Consider the following 19,305-nt stretch of genomic DNA (forward strand, 5'->3'; position numbering starts at 1 on the left):
TGGTTTGGAAACCAGAAGCCACCCAGCCTTTTTTTATTAAAAAACAAGGCAGGGATCGGAGGAGCGGTGCTACCAGAGGTGAAAGAGAGAGAGAGAGAGAGAGAGAGCCGAGTGAAAGAGCTGATATGTGAAAGAAAGACAGCTGAGTGAGAGAAAGAGAGAACTGAGAGGACGAGAGATCGAGGGAGAGGGGGGTGGTTTGGAGCACGTAGATCAAGGGAGGGGAGTGTTTTTCACTGTAACAATGCCCCCCAACTGAATGGGAACGTTGTTACAGTAGAACGATCCATCTTTCTAAGAGGGATCATTTTATTATTGAAACGACCCCTAATGTAGTCGTTTTATTAAAATGACCTCATTATAGAACGTGTCCCTAAACCTTGGTTTTTTTTAGTAGGTGTTGGAATAAATACTCAATATAAAAGGGTTCGGGATATTAAACTTGCACCTACATAGTGATATTCCTATAATGGATAGTAGTGCAAAACTCTATAAATGGGTAAAAATAAATAAATAAATAAATTTGATGTTGCCTGGTTAGTCAAGGCGTGTGCATTTATCTAGGAGGTTAGGAATTAATTAATTAATTTTTATTTTTAATTTATTTTATTTTTAAACATTATCCCAACGATCAGTGTTGATCCTTTGGAGGCCTTTTGCTTCAATCAACTAGTGACGCTAAAAGTAGAAAAGAAAACATAATTCATTCCACTTGGATGTACGTCTAAACCAAACCACAAAGTTACTTTGAGAATTGCATGTTAGCTTTCACATTTGAATTGATTCTTAAATCTTATGGTCCCAATAAAATCTGAGATTGTGATGTAGGGCAGAACAGATACTCGACCAGCTTTATTATAAAGATTATAACTTGAGTTTCGGATATCGGATTGGAGCATGTTTGATGGCATTGGAAAGCTAATTCAAATATCTACAAAGTCATATTTCCTAAGATTTGACTAATTCCAATGTTTACTAGGTCAAAATGGGTTGCAAAGAGCTCCCTGAGACACATGTCCGAACTTGGATTCCTCAAGTTTGGACACATCTATGTTTTAGCTTTACATTAATTTATTTCTTTGGTGCCCGTCCGAAAAGGGGTATGTCCCGTCTGGATGGCCATCGTAGATTTGTTAAAACCGACTTTATTTCGTATTATTATTAGGTTTAGGATTTGGAGGCCTATAAATACATGTTTTATAGACCCTAGAACAGGGTATTTGTTTGTGAATAAGTTTTTATCAATAAGATTACTCAGAGTTGAGTTTCTTCATTATTTTCCTTCAAAACTTAGAGTACTATCTAGCATTTAGAGAAAATTTCTCAGATTCTTTGATCGTATCAAGATCTAGAAATATCTATCTGTTCTTTATTAATGTTCTTCTTTACAGCCACTAAGTTACCCTGCATCAGTTGGTATCCGAGAGCCTCGTCTGCAACCGTCTCGATGGGTCTAAACCCGAGAGCCTCATCTGAAGTCCTTGTCCAGAGACCGTCTAAACGCCTATGTAATTTCCCAGTTTTTTTCATTAATTTAAGTAACCGTCTGAACAGCGTTATGTTCTATCCGGACGGGTATCGTAGAATTATAGTTCGACTTAATTTTGTACTTATATTAGGTTTAGGGTTAGAGGCCTATAAATGTATACTTTATAGACCCTAGAACGTAGCTTTTGATTATATGTGAGTTTTTATCAATAAGAAGTCTCAAAATTGAGTTTTTTTTCTTATTTTCCTTCAAACCCTAGAGAGTATCTAGCGTTTAGGGAAGATAGAAATTTTTCCGTTTTGGCTAACATTATTGGGGGTGGTCTTTCACAACTTTTTCTTCAATCAATTGAGACTTGTCACACAATTCATTACAACTAATAATTTGCTGGCATTTCAACGATAGAAAGCGTATTTTAAGATTGGACATTTTTGTATCATGTTGAATTTTCATACCAGATCTGAGAAAAATGAGAACTACTGGACAAATAAAAGAAATAGCTAATTAAGAAATTTGTATGAGTTTCCTAATCTCAAAGGATAGAAATTTTTCCATTTTGGATAACATTATTGGGGGTGGTCTTCCACAACTTTTTCTTCAATCAACTGAGACTTGTCACACCATTCATTACAACTAATAATTTGCTGACATTTCAAAGATAGAAAGCGTGTTTTAAGATTGGACATTTTTGTATCATGTGGAATTTTCATACTAGATCAGAGAAAAATGAGAACTATTGGACAAATAAAAGAAACAACTAATTAAGAAAATCTATATGAGTTTCCTAACCTCTGAGGATAGAAATTTTTCCATTTTGGCTAACATTATTGGGGGTGGTCCTCCACAACTTTTTCTTCAATCAACTCAGACTTGTCACACCATTCATTACAAATAATAATTTGCTGACATTTCAAAGATAGAAAGCGTGTTTTAAGATTGGACATTTTTGTATCAGGTGGAATTTTCATACCAGATCAGAGAAAAATGAGAACTATTGGACAAGTAAAAGAAACAACTAATTAAGAAAATCTGTATGAGTTTCCTAACCTCTGAGGATAGAAATTTTTCCATTTTGGCTAACATTATTGGGGGTGGTCCTCCACAACTTTTTCTTCAATAAACTGAGACTTGTCACACCATTCATTACAAATAATAATTTGTGGACATTTCAAAGATAGAAAGCGTGTTTTAAGATTGGACATTTTTGTATCATGTGGAATTTTCATACTAGATCAGAGAAAAATGAGAACTATTGGACAAATAAAAGAAACAACTAATTAAGAAAATCTATATGAGTTTCCTAACCTCTGAGGATAGAAATTTTTCCATTTTGGCTAACATTATTGGGGGTGGTCCTCCACAACTTTTTCTTCAATCAACTCAGACTTGTCACACCATTCATTACAAATAATAATTTGCTGACATTTCAAAGATAGAAAGCGTGTTTTAAGATTGGACATTTTTGTATCAGGTGGAATTTTCATACCAGATCAGAGAAAAATGAGAACTATTGGACAAGTAAAAGAAACAACTAATTAAGAAAATCTGTATGAGTTTCCTAACCTCTGAGGATAGAATTTTTTCCATTTTGGCTAACATTATTGGGGGTGGTCCTCCACAACTTTTTCTTCAATCAATTGAGACTTGTCACACCATTCATTACAAATAATAATTTGCTGGCATTTCAAAGATTGAAAGCGTGTTTTAAGATTGGACATTTTTGTATCATGTGGAATTTTCATTCCAGATCAGAGAAAAAGGAGAACTACTGGACAAATAAAAGAAACAACTAATTATGAAAATCCGTATGAGTTTCCTAACCTCTGAGGATAGAAATTTTTCCATTTTGGCTAACATTATTGGGGGTGGTCCTCCACAACTTTTTCTTCAATCAACTGAGACTTGTCACACCATTCATTACAACTAATAATTTGCTGGCATTTCAAAGATAGAAAGCGTGTTTTAAGATTGGACATTTTTGTATCATGTGGAATTTTCATACCAGATCAGAGAAAAAGGAGAACTACCGGACAAATAAAAAAAACAACTAATTAAAAAAAATTGTATGAGTTTCCTAACCTCTGAGGATATAAATTTTTCCATTTTGGCTAACATTATTAGGGGTGGTCCTCCACAACTTTTTCTTCAATCAACTGAGACTTGTCACACCATTCATTACAACTAATAATTTGCTGGCATTTCAAAGATAGAAAGCGTGTTTTAAGATTGGACATTTTTGTATCATGTGGAATTTTCATTCCAGATCAGAGAAAAAGGAGAACTACTAGACAAATAAAAGAAACAACTAATTATGAAAATCTGTATGAGTTTCCTAACCTCTGAGGATAGAAATTTTTCCATTTTGGCTAGCATTATTGGGGGTGGTCCTCCACAACTTTTTCTTCAATCAACTAAGACTTGTCACACCATTAATTACAACTAATAATTTCTGGCATTTCAAAGATAGAAAGCGTGTTTTAAGATTGGACATTTTTGTATCATGTGGAATTTTCATACCAGATCAGAGAAAAATGAGAACTACTGGACAAATAAAAGAAACAACTAATTAAAAAAATCTGTATGAGTTTCCTAACCTATGAGGATAGAAATTTTTCCATTTTGGCTAACATTATTGGGGGTGGTCCTCCACAACTTTTTCTTCAATCAACTGAGACTTGTCACACCATTCATTACAAATAATAATTTGCTGACATTTCAAAGATAGAAAGCGTGTTTTAAGATTGGACATTTTTGTATCAGGTGGAATTTTCATACCAGATCAAAGAAAAATGAGAACTATTGGACAAGTAAAAGAAACAACTAATTAAGAAAATCTGTATGAGTTTCCTAACCTCTGAGGATAGAAATTTTTCCATTTTGGCTAACATTATTGGGGGTGGTCCTCCACAACTTTTTCTTCAATAAACTGAGACTTGTCACACCATTCATTACAAATAATAATTTGTTGACATTTCAAAGATAGAAAGCGTGTTTTAAGATTGGACATTTTTGTATCATGTGGAATTTTCATACCAGATCAGAGAAAAAGGAGAACTATTGGACAAATAAAAGAAACAACTGATTAAGAAAATCTGTATGAGTTTCCTAACCTCTGAGGATAGAAATTTTTCCATTTTGGCTAACATTATTGTGGGTGGTCCTCCACAACTTTTTCTTCAATCAACTGAGACTTGTCACACCATTCATTACAAATAATAATTTGCTGACATTTCAAAGATAGAAAGCGTGTTTTAAGATTGGACATTTTTGTATCAGGTGGAATTTTCATACCAGATCAAAGAAAAATGAGAACTATTGGACAAGTAAAAGAAACAACTAATTAAGAAAATCTGTATGAGTTTCCTAACCTCTGAGGATAGAAATTTTTCCATTTTGGCTAACATTATTGGGGGTGGTCCTCCACAACTTTTTCTTCAATAAACTGAGACTTGTCACACCATTCATTACAAATAATAATTTGTTGACATTTCAAAGATAGAAAGCGTGTTTTAAGATTGGACATTTTTGTATCATGTGGAATTTTCATACCAGATCAGAGAAAAAGGAGAACTATTGGACAAATAAAAGAAACAACTGATTAAGAAAATCTGTATGAGTTTCCTAACCTCTGAGGATAGAAATTTTTCCATTTTGGCTAACATTATTGTGGGTGGTCCTCCACAACTTTTTCTTCAATCAACTGAGACTTGTCACACCATTCATTACAACTAATAATTTGCTGGCATTTCAAAGATAGAAGGCGTGTTTTAAGATTGGACAGTTTTGTATCATGTGAAATTTTCGTACCAGATCAGAGAAAAAGGAGAACTACTGGACAAATAAAAGAAACAACTAATTATGAAAATCTGTATGAGTTTCCTAACCTCTGAGGATAGAAATTTTTCCATTTTGGCTAACATTATTGGGGGTGGTCCTCCACAACTTTTTCTTCAATCAACTGAGACTTGTCACACCATTCATTACAATTAATAATTTGCTGGCATTTCAAAGATAGAAAACGTGTTTTAAGATTGGACATTTTTGTATCATGTGGAATTTTCATACCAGATCAGAAAAAAAGGAGAACTACCGGACAAATAAAAGAAACAACTAATTAAAAAAATTTGTATGAGTTTCCTAACCTCTGAGGATATAAATTTTTCCATTTTGGCTAACATTATTAGGGGTGGTCCTCCACAACTTTTTCTTCAATCAACTGAGACTTGTCACACCATTCATTACAACTAATAATTTGCTGGCATTTCAAAGATAGAAAGCGTGTTTTAAGATTGGACATTTTTGTATTATGTGGAATTTTCATTCCAGATCAGAGAAAAAGGAGAACTACTGGACAAATAAAAGAAACAACTAATTATGAAAATCTGTATGAGTTTCCTAACCTCTGAGGATAGAAATTTTTCCATTTTGGCTAACATTATTGGGGGTGGTCCTCCACAACTTTTTCTTCAATCAACTAAGACTTGTCACACCATTAATTGCAACTAATAATTTCTGGCATTTCAAAGATAGAAAGCGTGTTTTAAGATTGGACATTTTTGTATCATGTGAAATTTTCATACCAGATCAGAGAAAAATGAGAACTACTGGACAAATAAAAGAAACAACTAATTAAGAAAATCTGTATGAGTTTCCTAACCTATGAGGATATAAATTTTTCCATTTTGGCTAACATTATTGGGGGTGGTCCTCCACAACTTTTTCTTCAATCAATTGAGACTTGTCACACCATTCATGACAACTCATAATTTGCTGGCATTTCAAAGATAGAAAGCGTTTTTTTAGATTGGACATTTTTGTATCATGTGGAATTTTCATACCAGATTAGAGAAAAATGAGAACTACTGGAAAAGTAAAAGAAACAACTAATTAAGAAAATTTGTATGAGTTTCCTAACCTCTGAGGATAGAAATTTTTCTATTTTGGCTAACATTATTGGGGGTGGTCCTCCACAACTTTTTCTTCAATCAACTGAGACTTGTCACACCATTCATTACAACTAATAATTTGCTGGCATTTCAAAGATAGAAGGCGTGTTTTAAGATTGGACAGTTTTGTATCATGTGAAATTTTCGTACCAGATCAGAGAAAAAGGAGAACTACTGGACAAATAAAAGACAGCTAATTAAGAAAAAAGGATGCATGGTAACATCCAAAGAAATGTCACTTTAGGAGCCATCTTCTAGTGAACTAGATTTTTTGAGATAAAAGGATGCATGGTAACATCCAAAGAAATGTCACTTTAGGAGCCATCTTCTAGTGAACTAGATTTTTTGAGATGCATGATGCGTTTAGGAAATAATTACTACAACCTCTATCTTGAAGTCAACTAGTGACAAAAACAAAAACAACTCTGTAGAATGTTTGAAACTGAGAAATTAAAGTCTTTATAAATTATATGTTTTTAGCTTATATGTTTTTCCTTTTAGTGTTGTATTCTTAGTCACATATTTCTTTACATGTTCGGTGAAAAAAAAAAACAGTTTGTTTTCATTCTTTTATAAATAGAAATTTACTATTGAATTTGTAAGATTTACATTTTCTGAAAAAAAAAAAAAAAAAAAAACCACACCATTATTTTACAGAAATAGTGAAGCTTTCATAAATGCCGCTTTTCTTTTTTTTTTTTTTTTTAAATGCCTTTGATTTTGGTAATGAACTAATGTCGTATTTCTTGTATTTATCCAGTTTGTTTATTAATTATTTATTTTTAGACAAATGAGTTGTATAAAATGTACTCAAATTAATTAAACAAAATGAACGGTAATGAATTTACTTGATAGTAGAAAAACAAAAATTATAAAACCAATTAATCAATACAAATTATACAATAGAATGTTAACTATTAAAAGAATATCATATAATATCAATACAAATTTTCTGCTCCCAAAAAATATCGTCTACCTCACAAATAAAGTACTTGTAACACCTCAATCTCATATAATCTACATATGTTTGCTATTAATTTGATTCCTATTTCCTTTGGCCCTAAGGCAACCCAAACACCAAATCTAGTAAGCTAGTGTGTTCTCTGGTTTAGCTTGAATTTCAACATCCACAATCGCCAACCCGACGTCGGGCCCAAGCCCAATCTCAGTTGCGGGCTATTAGGAAAATGATATTTGGTAAATTGGCAAGCGGTAGGGTATGTATTTATTTATTTACTTTCAGTTTTAAGGTCATCAACTATTTGCTTATCTACAAAACGATAAAAGAACAAAAGACTATTGTTATTATTCATACTCATTTTATATTGATTGACGTTATGTGTTTTAAATGGCAGTTTTTTTTTTTTTTTTTTAAGGTAATTAGTATGATAAATCATTTAAAACACGTCACGTCTATTGATAGTATGATAATGAGTAGTGCAATAACCATTTTCTTCAATTGGTGTTGGAATAAATTCTCAATATAAAACGGGTTTGGGATATTAAACTTACACCTACAGAGTTGCTATTCTTGTAAGGGATAGTGCGCACAAAACTCTAGCTAAGAGCATCTTTACCCATACAGTCATTAAACCATATGAGGTAAAACTATAGGGGTTAAGATTTGGTGCAATATTTTTTATTTGGACTGTCCATTTAAATGAATAAAAAAAAAGAAAAAAAAAAAAAAAAAGACACTTGCAATATAATGTGTAACTGTTGGGGTGGCCGAACCACCCCTTTAACCACAAGGGTGGTTTGGCCACCTCAAAATTGGCCAATGGGGATGACCGAGTCCCCCTCATGGCTAAGGGGTTAATTTGGCCACCCTCGAACCACTTTTTGTTTTTTTCTTTTTATTTACTGTCACAATCGGGGAGTTCATCTTAAATGAAGGGTCCAAATATATAATAGGTATTGCATCTAACCTCAATCCAAACTGTTGCCTGTCAAAGAGATCGTCAGCTCTAGTGTCTACCAATCAATATGCTTGCAAAAAATGTGAACTGCCAAACAAACAGCCATTGGAGGAAAACAAAGATGGATACCACCCTGTTTTTTTTTTTTTTTTTTTTTTTTTGAGGAAAACAAAAATGGATATCATTTTTTTTTTTTTTTTGCGGATATGGGTCTGGGATAATTATGGGCCTTACCATAAACATGCCCAAGAACAAGAAAGCCCCAAAAATAATATATATATAAAGAATTGAATGTTAATGAACATCTCTGAAAAATAAGAAAGGATAATTTTACAGAATGTCCTCTAGCAGATTTTTAATTTGTTGAATTAGGATCCCTACAATTTTTAGAGTATTATACTATATAAAATTCCTTAAATTTTATCAACTACGTTTTCAAAATAAATATGCCGCATTAGTATTTATTACATGTTAAATTACCAATTTTAATAGGTGATTAAATTTATCAAATTTCACTTAATCATTATTTTAACACCCTCTCTCATCTGGGTTCAAATTCCCTTTTAATATGTGATATTTAACACAATGAATATTTAATTAAAATGAGAATAAATGACGGAATCAAGGTTCAAACTAAATACTTTTGCTTTCATACTATGTTAAATCATCACTTGTTATAAAAGTTTCAACTTTGGGGATAAGTAACCTCCTCAAACTACCACTCCAATAACAATCTACCATCAAACTATCAATTACGACAATTTACCCATAGGTTTGTCAACTCAATCCGATTTTCGGTTTTTGGTCAAAACTATGGACCGGATCCGAGGTACCCCGGTTATCGGCCGGTTCCGGTTTTACCCGATCCAGTAACCGATTTTTAAAAGCATGAAAAAGAAGAGGATAAGAAGGAAAAGCTGTAAGGCTGAGATTGACTTACCTGCAGGAAATCTTCTTTGAGCTCTTTCCACATAATGCATTGCTCTATGAATACCCCCAATGATCATCAAATGGGGTCATGGAAATCTAGACTAAATAAAGAAAGCTTTTCAAGTATGAGAAAGTTGAGAATTCTTTTTCATTATTCTGCAGCCTGACTTATATATATGCCCCCATGTTTTTCCCAGGCAGAAATGGACACGTGTAGTTCATATCTTGGATGATGAAAATGTGTACCACCCAATGATGAGAAGGTGAAAGATGGGTTATAGGATTTTGTTTGGATTGACTGGTAGATTCTGTGTTCTCTATGAGAGGGATCAGAGGCAGTGTACGAGGCAGGGGAGGACCAACCAAACGTTCTGACCAAAAGGGTCAGCATTTGTTAGACCAACCAAACTTTCTCTTCCACTGTCAAAAATCTCCCTTCCCCAACTGCCTACAGCTCAAGGGGTAGATCTGCACGGAGGAGAGTCAGAGAGAGAGAGGCCGGGTGTTGGAAGAGAAAAATGAGAAAACTAGAAAAGAGGGCAGAGGCAGAATGGAATGGGCGATGGCGTGTGTGAGAAATGAAGAAGAAAAAAAGAAGGCAGAGGGAGTAAACCTAAAAAAAAACATAAAATATAAAAATATATATAAAATTATCTCAGTTCCCAGTAACCAGGTAAAAACCAGGTACCTAAAACCAGATACCGAAACTGGGTACCTGGTTTTTGATTTTTTTCAACCAGAACCGGAACCGAGTTTCCTGGTTTTCCGGTTCCGGTTCCGGTCCCCCGGTATTTTTTGACACCTCTATTACCTCCTAAACTACCAAAACAATGACAATGTATCCCCCTAATGCTTGCAAAATGATAAAATTATCCCTATAAAATTTTCAATAAGACAAAAATACCCTTAAAAGTTTGGAAACAAATTAAATTTTAGTATTTTTGTTTTTATTTTAATAAGGGTAATTTCGTCATTTTATTAAAATTGGGGGTACATTGTCATTGTTTTTGTAGTTTAGGAGGTAAATTGTCGCAATTGATAATTTGAAAAGTAGATTGTCATTGTGGGAAAAGAATCCTCTCCATTTCAAAATTCCTCAATTTTCTCTATTTAGTGCATTTTGAAGGGTAGTGTTGTCCAAAAGTTTTAATAATAGTAGTGCATTAAATGCAATACCCTTCAAAATGCACTAAATTGAGGAAATTAAGAAATTTTGAAATGGAAAAGATCTTATTCCGTCATTGTGGTGGTAATTTAAAGAAGTTAAGTGAACTTTACCTTAATATTTATTATTCATATATATTTTGATTGGGAACTATTATATGTCCAAGGTCCAATATTGAAATAATTTTAAGGTTTGTCTTGACTTTTTTTGTGTCAACAAACAATTCAAAATGGCTAGACTTTTTTAGAACAGGTATGATTTAAATAGTGGTGATCCAAAACACTTATGCTTACACAAAATAAGTTATTCATATATGATAACTCTAAAGATAAATATAGTTCTACTAATACATAATGCCTCACAAACTGATTGGTTGTTTTAAACTCTTTTGTTCACTGTGTTTTGTATTATATTCTTAAAATAAAAACATCAATAACAAAAAATATATTTACTCCTTAAAAAGCGTAAAACACAATTAACAAAAAAAAAAAAAAAACAGAGTTAGGGTGTCCTGAACGTTGATCCCCACTTATGGTTTTTTTTTTTAGCTTTTTTGTTTTTTGGGTTAAACTCTTTATTTTCTATCTTTTGTATTCTATTCTTAAAATAAAAACATCAATAAACAACCCAAAAAAACAAAAGCTAATTTCCAAAATATAAAAAACCAAATTTTCGTGTTTAAAAAAATAGAGGTGGGGGTGTTTCTTATTCAATGGATGAGTTTACAATACAAAATGCTCTATTTAATAGAGCTTACATAATAAATATAATCTTAATCAAATTCCTTAATTGAAGGTGATTCAATTAAAGTTAAGTTAATCTAATTTTCATAAAAAATAATATAATCCTCATCAAATCTCTAGCTTTATGGTCATTTAAATATACTATAACAATACCAACGTAGCTTTGCTTTAATCTTTTATTTTACTGGAGGGGGTATGGGACATGAAACAGGCTGTGACTATGAGAGATGTTCAATTCCAACAACACATTCAACCAATCCAAATTTTTGTCTCTTTGCTCTAAACTGGAGTTAATTTTAAAGATTAGTGACCTGTACGTGCTCAAAAGAAAAATTATTGTCTTAAAAAAATTACGTTGAAAAAATAAAGAAAGAAATACGATTTTTAGAAAAGAAATAAAGATAGAATCAATAAAGAATAAATAAAAAAAAAAAATTAAATGATATAGAAAAAATAAAAAAAATTGGGTCGTTTCCGCCTGTGGATATAGGCTTGTTAAACTGAACCACTTAAATCTTGGTGTCGTATATGATTACCTGATCTTTGTTATTTTGCATTTCTTCTTATCTTTCGCATCACATGGATCTTGAGTAATAGGATAAGTTTCTTAACAGCTTTGGTGTTCTAACACACACAGATCTGTTAGTAGAGGCGTAGAGGTCTCTATTACTTCTTCCATAATCCATATATTTGTGTATGTAGGAAATAGAAAATAGGCAACATCTCACTTATCTCATTGATGATAGATAAGTTCTTCTTTTTTGAGATTTTATATTGGTCAGCCTCTTTAAGTCATTTGTTTCAACTTGCAGAGTAAGTATCTAGTGGTGTTTTACAGGTGAAGGAATGTCAACTTCTTGCGGTATACTTGATTTTCAAGGTTCCAAGGGAATGTGGACATTTCAGGTGAAAATTGTGAATTTATCTAGCCCTTGAGTTTAATGAGCCCCCTCTTCTTTTTGAGAAATCACTTCATGCTATTAACTGTATTTTTGAGAATACAATTAATAGCATGAAGTCTAATGAATACAAGGTTCTTCACAAGATGCTTCAGTCTAATTATTCATTAAACATAATTAGACTGCAAGAACCATATTTACAAGAAGATATACGACAGTAGTTTGGTTTCACAGCGAACAACTAAGTTGATGTACAATATGATTACTACCAGAAGACTTGTCCTGATTCCTCAGAATATCAGGGATCTGATCTGAGACATGGGAGATTCTATGGAATAGATGCACAAAATCTAAGTAAAACAGAAGCACCATAACCAGGACAAAAAAAATCTCAAGGTTGATGTTCATATTTTAGAAGCCTTATATATTTCACCTTATAAAATGTACTCGCACTTATCCTCCCTACATTGCAGAGTGTCCACTGCTACAAACTCATCCATGTACAACATATATATATATTGCCTCATCATGACCAAGACTCTTTCCTTCCACAAATATAAGAAAATCCCCACCATCACCTTCACAAGTTCGCCATCAATGTTCATGGCCTTAGTCATGACTACCACAACCATGGCCACAGCCACCACCCTCAAACCCCTCCCAACAACTGTAAGAAAAAAAATAATAATAAAAAAAAAAATAAAGACAATGGTAGGGCCCCAAATCTAAAGATCAAAACTAATCTAACCCAAGCTTGTTTTGGTTTAATTTATCTTTGGCTTTTTTTGACGATCAAATAGATTCCAGTTTCACTTAGAAACCAACCAAATTTGATTCAGTTTCAGATTTATCCCAAACCTTATCCAAACTGAACCGTACACTCCGATAGAACTATTTGTTTTTTTTTTTGATAAGATACACTCCTATAGTCCTATTTGTATGGTAGGAGTAACCTATATTACGCGTCAACCATTAATATGTCATATAGATTATGCCGCTCAATGAACCAGCATAAGTACCTTTATCCATGCAAAACACAAAGCAGCAAATGTACAGACCTATGTCATATATGCCTATGGCATATTTTATGTAATATAAAAGTGAGCACAAAAGTGGCATTCAATGTAACCTTGAGATCTACCAAAAAGCTTATGCTAATTTTCTAATAATAAATAGGTTAGATCCTGCTCTATTCTTGGGAAAGGTAAAAGCTTGTACCACCAGGTGCCCCAACGTCCTTTGATAGAGATTGCATGACAATTTGATTTAAGTTTCATAATATCCATTGAGAAAATATAACAGCAGTTCTGTGTCTTCATTCAAATTATAAAAAGCACATATATTACTATCACTTGTGATCATAATAGTCATAACAGAAACCCGAAAAGAACACAAAATTAAGAGAAAATTGAAATAAAAAACATACCTCCTGGGTTATGAACGTCCATTTTGAATCTAACAATGCTTTCGCAGAGTGAGCAGGAAGGTCTTTGTCGATTTCATTAAACCCTAAAGGTTCTCCATCTATATAATTGAACAACATCAGTGCTTTGTTGGAACTTATTAACACCATTGTAGATATAGATGTTAAAAATGCTTGCATTTCGTATAACCAGTATAGAACAACTTCACAATCAGACTAGATCAAAATGTAGTATATTTTAGCTATACTTTAGCCACAAAATGGTAGATCTATCAAGATCAAAGTTAGATAGCAAGTCAGAAGTCAGACCTGAACTTCCAACATATTCACATACATAGATTTTGGTGGCCTCTCTCTCTCTCTCTCTCTCTGTGCAACTCACACACTCAAGAAGCATGCCTCCCAAGGAGGAGCAATTAAAGACATATCAGATATATTACCTCACACTGAATCAAATGAATAGATTTCTGTCCAGATAATAGCAGGATTGTGTTTAGAATCCTATGTTTGCTCGAAAACTTGGGACAAACAATTAATCATCTTTTACTTCAATGTTCATCACTAGAGAGTTAGAAGTGTTCTCATTATGGGGAATGGAAATATCGGACCTTTAATAGTGTTGAGCATAGGATGTTGTTCCTTAAATTTTCAGTTTTGAGAGGACTGTATGATTAGATGTCTGCTGTTGGCAATGTGTCTTCTCCTTTACCTTTTCTTCATTTGCTTGATTGTATGAATTTTGTATTGTAATTCATTAGAGAAATTTCTTGTTCTTTTTGCTCCCTACTTCCTAGGTGGCTTCTCTTGTATACTTGTGTACATGGGGGGTGCCTTACGCTTTTAATGAAATTTCGATTAATTAAAAAAAAAAAAATCATTAGGGGATTATCGTATAAACTTCCTGTGTACATGAGAGAGAGAGAGAGAGAGAGGGAGAGAGAGAGAACTTGAAAAAAGACAGGCTCATAATTCTCCTCTAGATGGGTCTGAACCATCACTAAACCAGTTATATTATGATTGAATCTTCATGAAGAAAATGACAGTTTATTTCATTCATTAAAACACTCAATAGCCTATATTCATTTAATTGAGATAAAGGTTTAATTGAGTTGAGTAGATTAATAACCTCCTTCAGTGGTTCAAACCTCTATGCAGTACATCAAATGATGGAAGCAAGTCCAGTCAAACTTTTTTCTTTTTTTGATGAATGAGTAACTTTTCATTATCTACGTACCTCTGTACAAAGAAAGCTTTAGCAAAACTAAAGCAACTTTAGCTAATATACAAACCAACCAAGAGGACCAACAAAAAACAAGGCTCAAAGAGAAAACCAGAAACTATGCAAAAAAAAATAAAAAATCACACCAGAACCCCATGTAAACCCCATGCATTACAAAGAATAACACTGCCTTCAATTTTCTAAGTCCAGTCAAACCATTTTTTTTTTTTTATAAGTAATCAAAATTTATTAAGAGCGAAAGTGTGCAGCCCAAGTACACATGAAGTATAGAAAGAAATACCTAACTAGAAAAAGACAAAAGATCGAGAAACAAGAAAGTCTACTAAAACTAAAACAATGTAAAGTTTATTTCCAGCATGGCAAGGATTCACATAAGGAGAAGAGTTCATCTTCAAGTTTAAATTTTCAATTCATGCAAAATTCAATTTACATGCTTACATAAATATAAAAGTGGATGAAGGCAGCAAAATGCCTCTCTTTCTTCCCCTCTAACTTGGATTTCCAAGATTCCATAATAGTTAGAAATGCAGGTGGAGAATTCGAAGTAATCCTTGTCATCCATACATACTTATTTCACAACTTGTTGCTGCCTGATGGCTAGGTGTTGCATTATTTCAATGGTTCAAAGTTAGTTTTAATCATGACAAATGAACAACATGAGAATTAATAACAGGAATTTTTTTTGAAATAAAATCAGAAAAATGGGGAAAAAAAAAAAAAGGCTGATCATCACCTAAGAATTCGGAGCATGAATTTTCAATTCCCAGGCTTTGAAAATGTTCAACCATAAATTTGACTAGCATCCAAAGATGTTCTAAGAAACATCCTTGGCCCCTAAAATAAAATAAAACAAATAAACCAAGCCAACAACTTTCTAACGCAAATAATAAGACTCAATACTTGCTAATGTAGCCTACGGAGGGTGCCGATTAGGCCCCACATCAAAATTGACCATATTTCTGAAGAATTTTGATCTTAAATCCTGCTCTTAAGGCAGCTTCTTTCTCCCTGCAACATAACTTTACTAGTGCAGCACAACAAAAAGAGATGGCGAACTTTGAACCAGAAGAAGAAAGAGGAGATGATGGAGCTAATAGTGATGATTAGCAACTATCTCAAGCACTCTGGCAAGTACTATCAACTTAAAAGGATGAAGAAGACTGGAAACAAAATAGCATATTTCAAACATGTGTAAGATGCAAGAGTCAGCTAGTACTATGGTCATTGATGAGAGCAGCTGAACCAATGTTGCGCCAGAGGATGCTAAGGGTTTAAAAACTTAACACATGCTAATCCTTACAAGGTTGCTTGGGTAACCAACACAAATTTAAATATCTATAAGAGATGTTTGCTTACCTATCTGATTTGCAAATTCATAGATACAGTGCAATGCGATGTTTTTCCTCCAATGGTGTGCTCGCTAGGCCAACCACGGTTATTTGATAAAAAGAGTATAGCACTATGGCTTAGATAATACATATTTCTTTCCCAGCAGCCTATTTTGAAATTTTTGCCTAGAAGAATCCCAAATTAGCATAATGGGGTAGTTGAAGACTTAGCTAGTAATTATGAGCAAAGTATTTCATTTTTTAAATGAAAGTTTCCCAGAATTACTTCAAATAGGAGCTAGTTACTAATGATGATAGTACTTTGCTTTGAAGGAACTTATGGGTGAAGAAAGTCAGTTACTTCTCCCTGGCAGCTGCTGTCCATTAAATTCCTCGGATCTAATGAGCTGTCCTACTTACTTTTCAATGAAATGTGAGTACTTCCTTAAGAAGTAACCTTGGCTACAAAAGGCTGTTACTTGAACTCTTTTGGCAGTGATTCAATAAATTGAAAGTTGAGTTGTTTTATTTTTTACTTCGGAATCCCTTCCCTCCTTCGTCTCTTCCTATCTAATCTTCTTTCTCAAATCTCTTTCTTGTTGATGTTCTCAGCAGTTCTTTCCTTCTTTCCTTTTGCAATTCTTAGAAATCTAATCTCTTTTTTCTCACATAATCGATCCCAAACAAAAATATGATTTTTTCCCCTCTTTATATCCCACCTATGATTCTATTTCTCTTTTCTAACCTTCGCCACTCAACCTTCCTGTCAAGACAATCTTAGAAACAATTAATTAAATGATGTCCTGCATCATTCTGTATCCACATTTTTTCTTTTCTTTTAAAGATAAAAAAAAAAATAATAATAATAACTTATCACAAAAGGAAGACATCAAAAAGTGATCTAAGGAAGAGGGATTTAAAGCATTCCCTTAAAACTCCTTATGGATCAACCAAGAATAGAGAACCAAAAGGTGAACACACAATAAACTTGCAAATAACCACCAGCAACCTCATTGATTGAAATAACAAATCTGGCCAATCTAACTAATGTGCATGCATTTCAATCATTTAGAGAAGTATGTCGAGTAAAAACAAACTGTACTGTGTTTCTTAAAAAGAGAAAAATTGTAAGGCGGGATGCACATTATGTCAATGAAAACAAGAAATAAAACACAACAAAATCCTATTACCATACATGTTTTTTTTTTTTTTTTTTTTTTTTTGTTGATAAGTAAAAATGTATATATCAAAAAACCCAAAAGGGTGCAACACAAATACACAAGGGGTATAAGAAGCAAGCACCTAGAAGCACCCAAGAAAAACCCTAAGCTCACAAGGAGCACCCACAAGAGGCCGAAATAGACCCAACCAAAGCCCAAACATAAGCTCACATACTTACCATACATGTTATGTGGTACTAATGACCAAATTTATGAAGGTGCTTGTTTGTGGAAAAAATTCTCTATGTACTTAACATTATCAAAGACATAATTGGTTTCTGTCGAACATATATAAGAATATGCAAGCATTTCTTGTATCATACTGTCATTTGTGTGTGCGTCATCCATACATAGACATATATATGTAAATATATCATACTGTTGTGTGTGTATCTATGCATGTGTTTGTGTGTGTGTGTGTGTACATATATACTCTGCATTCTGTTTATGATCTGATTAAATAGAGATGAAAATACCACTGTAGTAAGCACGAAAAAATAGCACTGGAACTCTGTATGAAGCACTATATGTTATATGGAGATCATAGTAAGGTACTTTGCCGCAATTGCTCTGGACCTTGCAATAAGAGCAAGATCTGATCAATGTAGTAAAAGAGACAAAAATCAACAGGTAACAGAAAAACATGCAACTTTCATGAGCGATAGCTATGTGTCCTTTAATACACTTCAAGATTGATATCAAACAAAGGAATCCGAGACAAGAATATCAGTTAAAAGACATACTAAGGTGGCAATATCAATGGGCTCCTCTCTCTCAGAGCAACTTGTCTCTTCTTTCTGAGGGCAACTTAGTTCATCATATTCTTCCTGTGCATAGCAACTATAATAATGATAAGATCAATCGACCAATTAAATAGCTAGTGCTGCTTCATTATAACATCAAGGACAAACCTCAATTGACCTGAGAATTATGTTCTCCAATGATAAGTATCCTTCCACCTAAGAGAGAGAGAGAGAAGTAAAATAACATCAAGTATTGAAAACGAACTGATTGTAAAAGAGGGAGACTAAGAAAACGGTTGACAACACTAACATCATGAGAAGCTGAAGCACCCCAAGGTTGTTTTGTACAAGGGACCCATGACCACGGAGGGAACGCTGACATAACGCTTTTCCATTTCTCCATAAAAGCGCAAGCAGCAAGACGAAAATCACCTGATGAGAGGGTTCCATCCCATGATAAAATATCCATGACAGCTTCTTTTACAGCTGTTACAGCCTGAAGGGTAAAAGCAAAAAGATATTCACTTTCAGAGTTGAAATTATATAGGTATGCCCTAATTTGGGGAGAATCACCTCAAACTCGATCAGATCGGCGAAAGGACCGTGTGGAAAATTGCAAAGTACCCAGTTCGTTTGAATCACTTTTTTCACTGATTAAGGGTCCAAGGACGATGGCGTTGGCGAGAACAGTCGAACGGGTACCAGAAAGTCGAGGGGTGAACTCATGTTTTGTTTCTCTGCTGCTCGTTTCTTTTTACTTTTCTCTCCGCAGGTGTTCGGGCCTTCAGCCTTTTCCTTTTTCATGTCATGCACCGAGTCTGGCGAGTCATGAGGGGATAAATTCCTTGTCTTGTGTTCCACGCACCTCTCCTTGTCTTTAATTTTCTTGGCTCATCTCCATCCCGTTCCCTCTTGTGCCCGACATGTCCAAAAAATAAAATAAATTCGTGGCTCATTTAAGAGATAATTTTGGGGAAATCAGTATTGTTGCCCTTGTTCTCACACTAGAACAACTTTGCACAACTTTTGTGTTACGATTATAATGTCTCCCATGAATTAAGTCTAATCTTAACTATATGTATATAAGTTTTTGGTCATTTTTTTCTTGTAAGTCAGTTTTTAAGGTTGAGTTCTACCCAAGGTTTATATTATTTGCATTCTTTTGTCTTTTAGTTGACTTCTTTTTCTGCATTGAATTTTTTTTTTTTTTTTCTAAGCTTAAAGGGTAGGCCGGGGAGACCAACTGTGGCTATCCGACCT

At 33.6% G+C, this 19,305-nt stretch overlaps 1 protein-coding gene across 4 annotated transcripts; it reads right to left on the reverse strand.

The window, feature by feature from the left end:
* Positions 1-11,161: 11,161 nt before the first annotated feature.
* Positions 11,162-18,988, reverse strand: LOC148587196 (ubiquitin-like-conjugating enzyme ATG10). 4 transcript variants are annotated; one of them, XM_088513213.1, is made up of 7 exons: positions 18,619-18,985; positions 18,356-18,541; positions 18,224-18,261; positions 18,046-18,142; positions 17,779-17,878; positions 13,518-13,615; positions 11,162-12,758 (listed from the first exon to the last, which is right to left on the reverse strand). In XM_088513213.1, the coding sequence occupies exons 2-7, from the start codon at positions 18,512-18,514 to the stop codon at positions 12,741-12,743; spliced, it is 510 nt and encodes a 169-aa protein (XP_088369339.1). In that variant the 5' UTR covers positions 18,515-18,541; positions 18,619-18,985; the 3' UTR covers positions 11,162-12,740. The 4 variants fall into 4 exon arrangements, with proteins under 4 accessions (XP_088369339.1, XP_088369338.1, XP_088369336.1 ...); XM_088513212.1 differs by lacking the exon at positions 11,162-12,758 and adding an exon at positions 12,772-13,404 and having other exon boundaries at positions 17,779-17,872; positions 18,619-18,988; XM_088513210.1 differs by lacking the exon at positions 11,162-12,758 and adding an exon at positions 12,772-13,404 and having other exon boundaries at positions 18,619-18,987.
* Positions 18,989-19,305: the final 317 nt, after the last annotated feature.

The sequence above is a fragment of the Corylus avellana genome, chromosome 2 (genome assembly GCF_965113065.1).
Source record: "Corylus avellana chromosome 2, dhCorAvel1.hap1.2, whole genome shotgun sequence".
Taxonomy (NCBI): domain Eukaryota; kingdom Viridiplantae; phylum Streptophyta; class Magnoliopsida; order Fagales; family Betulaceae; genus Corylus; species Corylus avellana.